Consider the following 13,085-nt stretch of genomic DNA (forward strand, 5'->3'; position numbering starts at 1 on the left):
TCTCCTCCAGAGTGGCAAGACATAGGTCAGGATGACTGGTGATGGCTCAGGATGCAGTGGGAGACCTTGGGCTTTTTAAGCTAAGTTTGTCTGAGGCAACACCCATTCAAGGACTGAGGTCAAAGATGGTCTACTTTGCCTTCACAAAAGAATCAGTCAGGGTGGGGAAGACCCTTAGGATTTCTGGCCAGAATGGAAACAATTGCTAATTACCCTCACTCTGAGACATCAAAACCAAAACAAAGCTGGCCTCAGACACTTACCAGCTGTGTGACCCTGGGCAAGTCACTTAACCTTGTTTGCTTATTTCCTCATCTGTGAAATGAGCTGGAGAAAGAAATGGCAAACCATTCCGGTATCTTTGCCAAGAAAATCCCAAATGGGTCACGAAGAAGCAGACAAACTAAAAGCGACTGAACAACAACAATAACAGCGTGGAAGTGTGCTCCAAATCATCAATATTAAGGGAAAAGCAAATTGAAATAACTTTGAGGTCTGACCTCACACCATGAGAATGAGCAAAGATGAGAAAAAATGAGAACGGTTTATGTTGGGAACACACTAATACAATTTTGGTAGAACTGTGAATTAGTCCAGCTGTTCTTGATATCACTTTGGAATTATGCAATAAAAATGACCTAACCCTCCACACTTTTTGACCCAGGGACCCCATTATTGAGCCAAGGAAAGTCAAAGACAGAAACAAAAGTCTAATATGTACCAAAATATTCATACCAATGCTCTTTGTATTAGTAAAGAACTGGAAACAAAATGGGTGCCCATCAGTTGAGGAATGGATGAAAAAACTATATGGTATATGAATATGATAGATTATTATTATGAAGTAAGAAATGGTAGATATTATGACTTTGGAGAAAGATAGGAAGATTTGTATGTGTTGATGCAGAGTGAAATAAGCAAGACTGAGAGAAAAATATATCCAATGATAAGTGACAAGCCCATAGTAGGTGCTAATTAATGTTTATTGATTGATTAATTATTGATTGACAACAACATAAGTGGAAAGATCACTTTGAGGAAGCTGAACCCCGAGTACCCTGAAAATCAATATTGCTCCTGGGGAACAGATAATGAAAGATATCTTCCCTGTCATGGCAGTACTTTTCTCCTTTCAAAGTTCCATCAACATATGAAGAGAGATTCCAGCCCCTGTGCGCCACCCCCCTCCCCCGCCCCTGTGAGAATTAGAAAACACACCCATTCTTACCTCAGAAGTATCAGCACTTTTGTCCTTTTCAGAATCTGTATTTTCTTTGGCAATTATAGGTTGGATAGGATATAATCTTTCATCTCTGGAAACTTGACTTTCAGGAGTTTGATATTTTGGAGGAAGTGTCAATTCCTGTGAGTTGTAACTTGAGAGAGAGCAATCTTCATCAGATTCATCCTCTGTGGATGAAGAGTTACTTAGCTCTGACCCTATCTCCAGAGTCCTTCCCTTCTGCCCCATCTCTTTCTTCTTGGCTCTTGGCTTTTTTTTCTTGGAGACTGACTTTGTCTTATTTTCAGTTTTTTGTTTCTTTGGCTTTCCTGTAGACACACACAATCAAGTGTAGATAATCAGTCAATCGTTAAGTAGTTAGTAAGTACCTGCTATGTGTTAGGCACCTGGCACTGTGTTAGGACCTGGGGATACAGAACACAAGTTGAGTCTTTGGCCTTTATTAGTGTCAATCTAACTAGAAGAGAAAACATATTTAAAGGCTTTCATCCCTAAAAACAATACTAAGATTTTTGTGACACCCTGTATTCGGCACATACAAAATAGATAGAAGGTGGTTTTGGGGGGAAAGGTATTAGTAGCTCTAGGGATCAGGGAAGGCTTCATGCAGGAGATAGAATTTGAGCCAAGTCTTGAAAAACAAATCAACCTAGGGATTTTAGGAGGCAGAGGTAAAAAGGAAATGCATTCCAGGCAAAGATCATGGCTAGTACAAGAGCATGGAGATGAAAGATAAAATGCCATGTATGACAAACAATGGCAAGGCAAATTTGACTGGCCTGTACTCTTATCCCTTCCACATTGCAGGGGTTAGGGATGTGGTACTCCCTCAATCTGGAAAATCTGCCTAAAATTTTCTGGCCCTCCCTTCATACCAGAGAAGAAGTCTGAATTATTATGGTGTTAAAAGGTAAAATATGTCTATATTATACAATACTATAAATATATTTTACGCATTTCTGAATTTCTTTCTTTCTTTTTTTTTTTTTATGAGGCAATTGGGGTTAAGTGACTTGCCCAGAGTCACACAGCTAGTGAGTGTTATGTGTCTGAGGCTGGATTTGAACTTAGGTCCTCTTGACTACAGGGCCAGTACTCTATCCACTGTGCCACCTAGCTGCCCCTATTTCTGAATTTCTAAAGTTTTTCTGCTGGCCTTCTCATGTTGTATATAGCTTCCTCAAAACTCCCCCAAAATTCCCGCTTAATTTCTTATGCTGATCTGAGATATATCAAAACCTTGATGGGTAAAGTCATGATGTTGAAGGGACAACTGTAGTCTATAGGGACGAGAGTAATGTGTAGTAAAGCTAGAAGGTTAGGGTGGGGCCAGGTTGAAAAAGGCTTTAAATGATGAATAAAGGAATTTTTATTTGAAAGGTATAGTCAGTTCACCCCAAGTATTGCACCTATAAGTGAAATGAAATTTGGCAGGCTTGCTATCAGAAATGTCTCCTTTCACCTTGAGAGTGGGATGAGTGGCGCTTCTCTGGAGGGAGTGGTCTTGTCGAGAAGCTCTCCTGGGAACAGCTTTTTCTTGGGTTGGATGCCAATTCTCTTCAGGAACCTTCTCCCTATTAAGGGTCTGCCATTCCAATAACTTTTATTTTTTCCTCCTATGTACATATTTCCTTACCTCCAGCAAACTCTGTTTTGTTTTGGGGCTTTTCTCCTTTACCAACATGAGAAGGAGCCTTAGACTTGTTTACTTCATTTCTTTTCCTCCTTTTGGTTTTCTCGGGCATCTGTCTCTCCTGGAGAAGAAAAGTCAAAGCAGAGGGATTATTGAGAGCCAGGTACACTTTTGTTAGCTGGGGGTGGTGTAGGTGGAGCAATGGGAGCAGGTTATGTTTGGGGATATGAAAGGCAATCAGAAGCCATACTGGGGACTTTAAGGCTGGTGAGACAAACACGCAAGATTCAGTTTGGGGTTTAGAACAAAAAAGGTGTACTATAGAGGTCAGGGTCCATTTCCTTCTCATTTTTTAAAGGGAGGGATTAGACTGCATCGTTAGTGTCCCCTGAACGTCGATCTCTGATGCTGATGGAATTATGTTCCCCAGAACTGGACCAAAAGTTCCACCTATATCACAGGGTTGTTGTGGGCAAAGTACTTTGTCAAACTTAAAGCATTATAAAATTATGAGCTGTGATGCTGCTGCTGCTGCTGCTAGATCTGCGCACCAGTCTAGCTAAGTACAGAGAGCCATTTTGCCAGAAGTTTGGTCCCTGGGCACCATAGGCAGAGAGTTGCTTCTTCTTCTTTTTTTTTTTTTTTGTGAGGCAATTGGGGTTAAGTGACTTGCCCAGGGTCACACAGCTAGTAAGCGTTATGTGTCTGAGGCCAGATTTGAACTCAGGTCCTCCTGACTTTAGGGCCGTGCTCTACCACTGCACCACCTAGCTGCCCCTCAGAAAGCTTCTTCATCCATAAAATGGAGATAATAATAGCATCTACCTTCCCAGGGTTGTTGTGAAGATCAAATGAGATAATAATTATAATGTACTTAGCACAGTGCCTGGCACATAATAAGTGCTGAACCATGTGCCTGGCATTGTGCAAAGTGCTTTATAAACCTCTTTCCAGCTTTACTACACATTATACTCATCCCTACACACTGCAGTCCAGCCTATGATGCAAGTAGTATATGATTATCCCAGTTTTACAGATGAGGAAACTGAGGCTCAGAGAGCTTTAAAGTGCTTGCTCATCATGGCAATCAGATCTAAGCTTGTGCTCTATTGTCATAATCCTTGAGAATCTAGGGTCCACACCATGATGTGGTAGGTCATGAATGGCATTGCTACTATTACTAACTCTTTCTAATCAGGGCAGGCAGCTTTCAAGGCTGCATCATCCCATATCTCTCCAAAGCACAGTTTCCTGGACTCAGACCAGGGACAGGGAAACTGCTATAAAAGATGAATTTTTCAGGACATTCCAAGCAAAAGACAATAACTTCGTTGGATTTGGAGGGCTCCTGCAAACTTTACCTTTCTCCATGATTGAAGTTACTATGAAGGCTCTTCATAGAGGAGTACAAGAAGAAAGTAGGACCCAGACTTAGCGTTTGGACCAGTCCTCAGATACTTACGGGGCTGATGCTTTCTTCAGCCAGCTTGCCGAGCTTTGGGGGCACATCTTTCCCTTTTCTACTTCTTGAGGGAGGTTGCTTCTCAGTAGGATTCCTCTTAGCTCCCCCCATCTTTGGTGCCACTGGGGCATTTCCTAGAGGTCTTGTGAGATGGTGCGACAGTTCATTATTTCCATCTCTGTGAAAACCAATGGGGATTTTCTCAAAGGAGAGTTCCCTAACTGGGGCTAGGACACTCTCCTTAATCCTCCACTAGCTAAGAAGTTTAACAGGGCTGATCCTTTACTTTCTGGCTTCTTCCTGTAAGCCCTGAAACTCATAGGGTGGGGGAGCTGGGGTATTCTGAGTGTTATTTAATCAAGCATACAGTTTGTGCCTTTCCCTGGACAGCTGGGATTATTTTCAATGAAATTCCTCAGATAGCTGCCTCACCCCACTGAGCTATCTCCTCTATTAGCTTGCAGTGAAAGTAACAAATCATCTTTCTGTGCTCCAAATAGCCTTCCCAGACTCCCTTGCAGGTGCAAGTTTTTGAGTCACAGAATTTGCTTCTACTTAGCTACCACGGCAAGACTCAGTGACACAACAAAGGGAGAAAAGAACCCAGGTTCTAGGGAGTGCCAGGGTATCCAGGCAGGAGCTGGGGATGGGGAGCCTCCACCAGTTACCCTGCTCTTGTCCCGAATGGGCTTTGGATTACCTTGTCACATCACTTTTTCCTTAGTCTAAGGAGTTTTTCTTTTTTAACATGGTGTCTGCTCCTAGAAAAGGACACTATGAGAGGAGAGAGACAGGAGATATTTTGACAATTTTGAGGATTCTTTCTATGCGTTTTGCATTGTCACGATTGCTTTTCCATTAGCAGCAATTTTTTGATGGGTTGATTAATTTTATTTTATTTTAAATTTATTTATTTATTTTTAGTTTTCGACATTCATTTCTATAAGATTTGAGTTCCAAATTTTCCTCCCATCTCTCCCATCCCCCCACCCCAAGATGGAGTGTAAATTGATATAGGCTCAACACATACATTCATATTAAACCTAAATTCACATTAGTCATGTTGTAAAGAAGAATTAGAACCAATGGGAGAAACTATGAGAAAGGGGAGAGAGAGAGAGAGAGAGAGAGAACAAATAATATGCTTCGATCTGCATTCAGGCTCCATAGTTCTTTTTCTGGATGTGGACAGCATTTTCCATCATGAGTCTTTTGGAGTTGTCTTAGATGCTTTTATTGCATTAGCTGCAATTCTAAGAGCAGCTTTTGCAGATGGAAAGAGGACCCTTTTGAGATCAAGTCCGACCTTTACTCTCTGTCCACCAGGCCACAACGAATACAGGTTTCTCTAGCAAATAAATCCTCCTGGTGGGATTGTCACGGGCAATCATGTATTCCAAGGCTAGAATTTAATTCTAAGAGTGTAACTGTTCGTTTAGTTTTTTTACATGCCCCATCTCCTAGCAACCAGGAAAAAAAATGTGCACTGAAAAATAAAAGAAAGGAGAAGCCAAGGCCATTGTTTTCTTTATGAACTTACAATTCTTTGATGGTTTCTGCCCAAGGGGTCAGGTTTTGTTTCAACCATGAAGTGCCATGTGATCCAGAGTTTCCATCCCTCTGCTTCTCTACCTCTGTGAACACAAAGAGTATCCTTATTCTGCAGGAAGAACCCAAAGAAGGCATTACAACTACATTGGCTGAATGGTTAGGGGCAGGGGACCTGGTCCTGTGCAATGAGATTCTCAACAGAACCATGTGTTGGGCCTGGGCTCACTCCTGCCTTCCTTCCTGCCTTTCTTTCAATTGGAGTTAAGTGACTTGCCTAGGGTCACACAGTAAGTGTCTGAGGCTGGATTTGAACTCAGGTCCTCCTGACTTCAGGGCCACCGCTCTATCCACTGTACCACCTATCTGTCCCCTGCTTCTTATTTCTGGAAGATGTCCAATGAATTAATGTGAAATCTCCATAATTTGAGATGGAGTGGTCTTTACTTTGAAGTTCCTCGGTTTTTGCTTTACTCTAACTCCCCCCCAGTCCAGAGCCTTACATTTACTTTTTTCTTTGTAGTTTCTTTGTGTTATTTCTTATTTTTCTAGAATAGGATAATATGGTTTGTTGGTCAGAATGAATCTGTTATTATGGTTCTAGCTGAGTATGTCACATAACCTGTATTTAAAAAAAAATGATAGAATTCTCTTAGTTATTCTTGGCAATGCAATGATTCAAGACAATCCCAAGGGATTAATGATGAAAAATGCTATCCGCCTCCAGAGAAAGAACTATGTGGTCTGAATACAGACTGAAGTATACAAAAAAAAATATAGAATTCTCTAACAATGCATTTTTACATAAATCTAGATAAGCCATGGATTAATTTTGTTTGCAAAACACAACTAAATCAAAAAGTATTTATTAAGGACATATTATGTGTCAGGCACTGTGCTAGGTGCTTGTTTGTCTCTCCATTCCCTGCCCCATTTTTCCTCTCCAATAATCCAACCATTTTCACATCTTCTATTAGGACGACTCCCAAGTATGTAGCTCCAAACATCCTTCTCTTTAGTGGTTTAGTCCTTCATCTCCACTTAGTCACTTGGTCTTTTTAGGTCCTCTCAAACTTAACAAGTCTAAAATTAAACTCATTACTTTCCCCCTCAAAACCAGTTCCTTTTCCCTGTTTCTATCAATGGTACTTATTCTTTAAGTCACTTGGTGTCAGAACCTTGTGTCACTCTTTCCCTCAACTTCCAGATCTAATAAACTGCCGTCTACCTGTTCTTCTTTATCCATTCTCTCCTTTCTTTTCTCATTCTTTTTTAAATTTTCTATTTTTTATTTTTAGGCAATTTGGGTTAAGTGACTTGTCCAGGGTCACACAGCTAGTAAGTGTCAAGTGTTTGGTCTGAGGTCAGACTTGAACTCAGGTCCTCCTGACTTCAGGGCCGGTGTTCTATCCACTGCGCCACCTAGCTGCCCCCTCTTTTCTCATTCTACATACTACTCCTGATCTTTTGTTGTAGGTTATGTCTGAAATACTGTAATAACTAGTCTTCCCAGTTTCCAATCTCTTCCTCTTTCAGTCCATCCTGCACACAACTACGATATTAGTCTTCCTGGATGACCACTTTGGATTACCATCACAAGAGTGAGCATGTGGTATAGTGGATGTCATTGAATGCTTGCTGTGACATTTTCTAGGTGTATGACCCCAAAGTAATACACTTACCATCTTCAAGTCTTCAGTTTCCTCACTTGTAAAAAGAGCTGTTGCAGTTACGGGGAAGTGTTTTGTAGACCTCAAAGATCCATGTGAATTATTTTTATTATACCATGTGCCTACTCACAAAGTTTTAGAGCCTTCCCACTGCCTATGAAATAAACCCCTTAACTGTATCATAATACCACCTCCTCACATAACCAAGTTAGTTTCAATTTACCTGATCTCCCACTAGATCCCTACCTGCCATTCCAGCCAGAGTGGTCTATTGGCTGCCCCCCCCCGCCAAAGCACCTTCCTTTTGCATTTCTGTCTCCATGTTATTGTTCATTAAAGCAGTATAGAAATGCAAGCTATCATCTTTGTCATTCCTTCTTCCAATGTTCTCTTATTCTTCTTCACTATTAGTTACTACCCATCGTTCAAGGCCTTGCTAATGCCTCACTTCTCCTGTGAAGCCCTTTCTGACCATTCTAGCCCATGGTAGTAATCTTTTCCTCTCTTGAACTCTCAGGCCATTCCCCCCCCACCCCCCCACCCCATTATCTGCCCCAACTAATTGAATGCATTATGTAAAATACTGTATTGTGAGTTACCTTTTGGGATAGATATTCTCTCCCTCTAACTCCTTGAAGGAGGAACCATGGCATTAGGGCATAGTGGGAATATCATTGAATTAAGTGGTCTTGGGATAAAATTTCAGCTCTCTCACTTGACCTTGGGCAAGTCACTTTCCTTCTGTTTCCCGGCCTATATAATTGAGATAACAATGCTAGTATTACCAACCTCACAAGATTATGATAAGACTCAAAGAGACAATGTATGTAAAGGACTTTATAAATGGTGAACCACTATATGAATATGAGCTGTTATTATATACCAGGGAATACTACTGATTGATTGCCTTATAATTCGGGATTTATTTTGATGTTAAAAGATTAGTTATATTGGAAGACAGCATAGATAGATGAGAATAGTTGACTACTGTGAGAAATTTAGATGCCAACTCCGGGAAGTTTTCTTTCTTTTGCATAGAAGAAACAGGGAGGACCAAGTCACTGAAAATTGCTCTTTCCTCTACTTTGGACGCCGGGACAGGTCATAACTTCACCAGCAGAGGGTACTGTTGCACCAGACATAGGCTCTCAAGTTAACTTGAAAAGATTACTTTGAGGGATAACCACAATATTTTGAATAATGATGAAACCATGAGAGGGCCCACATTTGAGCACTGGAAGAAAAAGAACCCAACAGCAGCTTTAGAAAATAAAGGCACAAGCCAACACAGTGATATCAATAACACTAACTTGCAGGTCTCAGCTACTTTTTGGGTGTTGGCTATTTTTTTTTTTTGGGTGGATTTCAATCTTATTTAAAATTTGAATCTTGGCCATTAGGAAAGCAAAGAGTTTCTCTTTAAAAACAAAATCAATTGCACAGAAATGATCTCTTTGGATCATAGATTCAGAGCTGGAAGATACCATCTAGCCCAATCCCTCTTGGAAAAGTTCAATAGCTTGCTTGCTTGGGGTCATGCAGATTGTAAAGAATAGAAGTGGGATTTGAACTTAGATCATAAGATTATAGATTTAGGACTTTACAGGTATTTAGAGGTTCTCCAGCCTTCTCATTTTACAAATGAAGACCTGAGGCCCAGGTGAAATGATTTGCCCAAGATCACACAAATGGCATTTCAATTGCACGATGCTACTCCTCAGTATCTTTGGCTGCAGTATTAAAAAATCCCAGGTTGGACATACCTTGATATGGGGTATCATTATGGTTCTGAAAGTTTTCATATTATTATGAAAATATCCAAGAGACAGAAGAAGGGACAGCAGCAGAAGGAAAGTTAACATTTTATCCAAGGTTACCATAAACTGGAGACAATCCTTGCCTGTTCTATTAGATTGTAAGTCCTTGAGGACAGTGACTTTTTGCCTCTTTTTATATCCCCAGCACTTAGCACGTAGTAGGTTCTTAATAAATGTTGATTGATTGATTGATTGATTGCTTTCCTGGCCTGACCCTCAAAATCCAGGGGCCACTCTCCAGATTTAACTCTTCCATAACCAGAACCCGAGATGAGTTATAATAATTATGCAAAGAGCTCAGGATGAACCTGTTGTGTGTGTCTATATCATAGTGAAGGATTCCAAAGTATAATTAGGGAATTATAATAAAATTAATATAATAAAATAAAATTAATATAGTAAAATGATTAGGGAAGAAATGGAAGAAGGAAATGCTTATTGCATTTTGGTTCTAAATGCTACCAGGCATTCAATTGGTCACATTTATTAAATACCTGCAATGTTTAGGGCTTTGAAGCTACTAAGATGAAAAATGACATGATTCTTGCTCTCAAGGAATTTATTATCTATTAGAAGTATGAGACATGTAAACAAAGAAATATAAAGATAAATTAGGATGTATGAAAGAGAGACCGTGATATGAGTGATCAGGGAGGAAGGGTGATCAGGACTTCATGGAGGTAGCCCCAGACTTGGGATCTGAAAAAGGGAAGGATTTCAGTGGGAAGAGTAATATGGTAGAAGTATGTTACGGAGTTGGGGGACAGTACCTCACAAAGGTTGGCTATGTCAAGGTGGGGTTGGAAAATGGCTCATGTTTCATTTTGTCCTCAAATTAGTATTTCATCTTCGGACTCAGATCTGTAGCAGAACACAGTGTGTCTGAAGAGAAAAAGTATGAAAATAGGGTTAAAGGTAGACCATGGAGAGTTTTGAATGGCAGAGTAAGGAGTTTGTGTTGGTCATGGAAACCCACCAATGGTTTTTGGGCAGCAATGACAAAGTCAGTCTGGTGTATTAGGAAGGTTACTTTGGCGATAGTGGGAAGGATGGATAGGAGATAGGAGGGACTAGAGTCAAGGAGACCAGTTAGGAGGCTATTGCAACAATCCAGGCAATAGGTAATTAGGACTTGAACTACACCAGATGTGAAAGAGATGGCAGTTAGAATCACCAATTGACTGAATGGGAAAGACGAGGGAAAAAGAGGAGTAAAAAAAAATGGAGTCACCCAAATATTGAGCCCAGGCAATGGTGAGGATGGTGCCAGCAGCAGAAATAAGGAATTTAGGTGAGTGTGTGGGCTTGGGGATAAGAAGATGAATTTAGTTTTGGATATGTTGAGCTTGAGGTGCTGGTGGGTTATCCGGTTGAAAATTGACTGCACACGATTGGAGATTTGAGACTGTATTGGTGACGGAGATTGAGATTTGGAAGTCATCTGCATAGAAGTGAAGTTGACACCATGGAAGTGCATGAGATTGTTAAAAGGGAGAGAGAACGGAGGGAGAAAAGAAGACACTGGAGAGCAGAGCACAGACATATAGCATGGAGAGTTAGGAACCCAACACCAACCACGAAAGAAGAGACTGTTGTCTAATTTCAGGTTTCTGAGCTATGGAATTGGGAAATTGATAGCCCACTGATTCTGCCCTTCCATATCAAGAACTTCTGGGTGCTTTTGTACCTCTGGTGCTGCCCCTTACAAAATATTTCCAGAATCTAAAATAAGCACTCCAGTCTCAGTCTTTACTCCATAGATTAATGAAAGAACTTTTTGAAGACCTTGTTTTTACCCCTTTTCATTCTTAGCCAGATGGTAGGGCATCTTTCAAATATGTTTTGCTTGTTGATTTGGGAATTGCTCCAGGGAAAGCTTTTCTCCTGTCTTCTTACCTAAAATTTCCCCCCCAGGCTGCAACACATTCTTAGAGTTAACAGAGTATTAAATATTAGAAAGCTAAAGGTTTAAGATTTTTAAAATTTCTAGCCTTTCAATTAAGTCTTAGCCTTCGCTTTTATACCCTGAGAGGCTCTGGTGTGTAGCAAGAAATCTTGGACTTTGTGATGGGGGCCTGTCACTAAGAAGAAGAGAATAAAAGTGATATAATACACACAGAGAATGGACCCCTGGCATCAGGCACTAGGGGGAGTACCGAGGACTGAATTCCATACAACTATTCTGGGCTCACTAACAAGAGATTCTATGGGGGACGAGTTCAGAAGTGAGCAGGCAGGCACAGCCCATGCTGTGTGGAAAGGTGTGCTTGAAGAACTTCCCTGGTGAGCCGAAGCCACGGGGAGCTGGAGGAGGTGGAGGCATTTTACTAACAAATGCTGCCGAACTAAAGATAAGAGAAATAAACTCCTCTACTCATGCTCTGCTGGGAGCACACAGACAACACAGAGCCATTTCCTTTAGTGGAGCCGGCAGCAGGAGAGACAGCTGGTGTTTTCTCAGCTGTAGTTCCTATTACCCAGAAACGAAACTGGTCACAGGACACCCAGGAAAAGCGAGGCTGGTCTAGTCCCACATTCTCCCTAAAACTCCCCCCCTCCAATCTCCTTCTGCTCCTTATTCCTTTGCTCTTGGATTTTCCATCTAGATTCTCCTCTGTTTTATCGATGAAGCAATGAAATTTCCCCAAATCGTTTCTATTTTAGTTTTTTTTATCTGATTTCCCACTCTTTACATGAGGGAATCCCCAAGAACTGTAGAATTCCTCCTGATATATGAAAATAAGTAGAATGAGTTCTTCTGGACATCTTGGGGAACCATTTGGTAAACTAGTGGAATTCACCCTGGTTAGCAGTTCGTTCAGTAGAATTAGACTAGCTGTAATAGGGACAAGAATATACAGCTGTGAATTTAAACGTGGATAATCAAATGATTATACTACTACTCATATGCAATCTCAGGAAATCCCATCTAGTCTGTGATGTGTGCTATTGAAAGCCTTCCTATTTACTTTTAATCTTAGAGTTTATAATACTAAATGCGACTGTGTATTGCATATAAAGGGCAGCTAGGTGGCACAGTGGGTAGAGTACCAGGCCTGGAGTCAGGAAGACCTGAGTTCAAATCTGGCCTCAGATACTTACTAGCTGTGTGACCTAGGGTAAGTCACTTACCCCTGCTTGCCTCAGTTTCCTCATCTGTAAAATGAGCTGGAGAAGGGAATGGCAAACCACTCTAGTATCTTTGCCAAGGAAATCCCAAGTAGGGTCGCAAAGAAACAGACAGAACTGAAACAAGTGAACAACAAGAATTTCAGAGTTGGAAGGAATCACAGTGACTGTCTCATGGAATAGTAGAGAGGTCAGTGAACTTGGAGCTGTGGAGACTTAGGTTCAAATCCTGCCTGAGACACTTAACTAGCTGTGTGACCATGGGCATGTCACTTAACTCTGCCTCAGTTTCCTTATCTGTAAAATGAGCTGGAGAAGGGAATGGTGAACAACTCCAGTATCTTTGCCAAGAGAACCCCAAATGGGGCCATGAAAAGTCGGACATGACTGAAACTATTGAACATTATTGTACATAAAGTCTATACATTTATGTATAAATGCCAGCTATTTTTATTATTACTGCTACAGACTTTTTTATCCCTTAAGTCTCTCCCCTCTCCAATTCACCCTCCCCATAGATTTCAAAGTGCAATTAGTAAAGTGTGGGTTTGATAAAGACACCAACACTCAGTTAAACTCTAGG

At 40.9% G+C, this 13,085-nt stretch overlaps 1 protein-coding gene across 1 annotated transcript in view; it reads right to left on the bottom strand.

Moving 5' to 3' along the window:
- The window catches only part of KIAA2012 (KIAA2012 ortholog), a 161,313-nt gene that overhangs the window by 23,488 nt on the left and 124,740 nt on the right, over positions 1 to 13,085 (bottom strand). The window contains exons 16-19 of the mRNA XM_027873801.1: positions 5,879 to 5,972; positions 4,339 to 4,516; positions 2,880 to 2,997; positions 1,229 to 1,551 (exon numbers count right to left, since the gene is read on the bottom strand). Of these exons, the coding sequence (XP_027729602.1) occupies positions 1,229 to 1,551; positions 2,880 to 2,997; positions 4,339 to 4,516; positions 5,879 to 5,972 (713 nt within the window). The remainder of the gene's footprint in view (positions 1 to 1,228; positions 1,552 to 2,879; positions 2,998 to 4,338; positions 4,517 to 5,878; positions 5,973 to 13,085) is intronic.

The sequence above is a fragment of the Vombatus ursinus genome, unplaced genomic scaffold (assembly GCF_900497805.2).
Source record: "Vombatus ursinus unplaced genomic scaffold, bare-nosed wombat genome assembly UNPS02014802.1, whole genome shotgun sequence".
In the NCBI taxonomy this organism is placed as follows: domain Eukaryota; kingdom Metazoa; phylum Chordata; class Mammalia; order Diprotodontia; family Vombatidae; genus Vombatus; species Vombatus ursinus.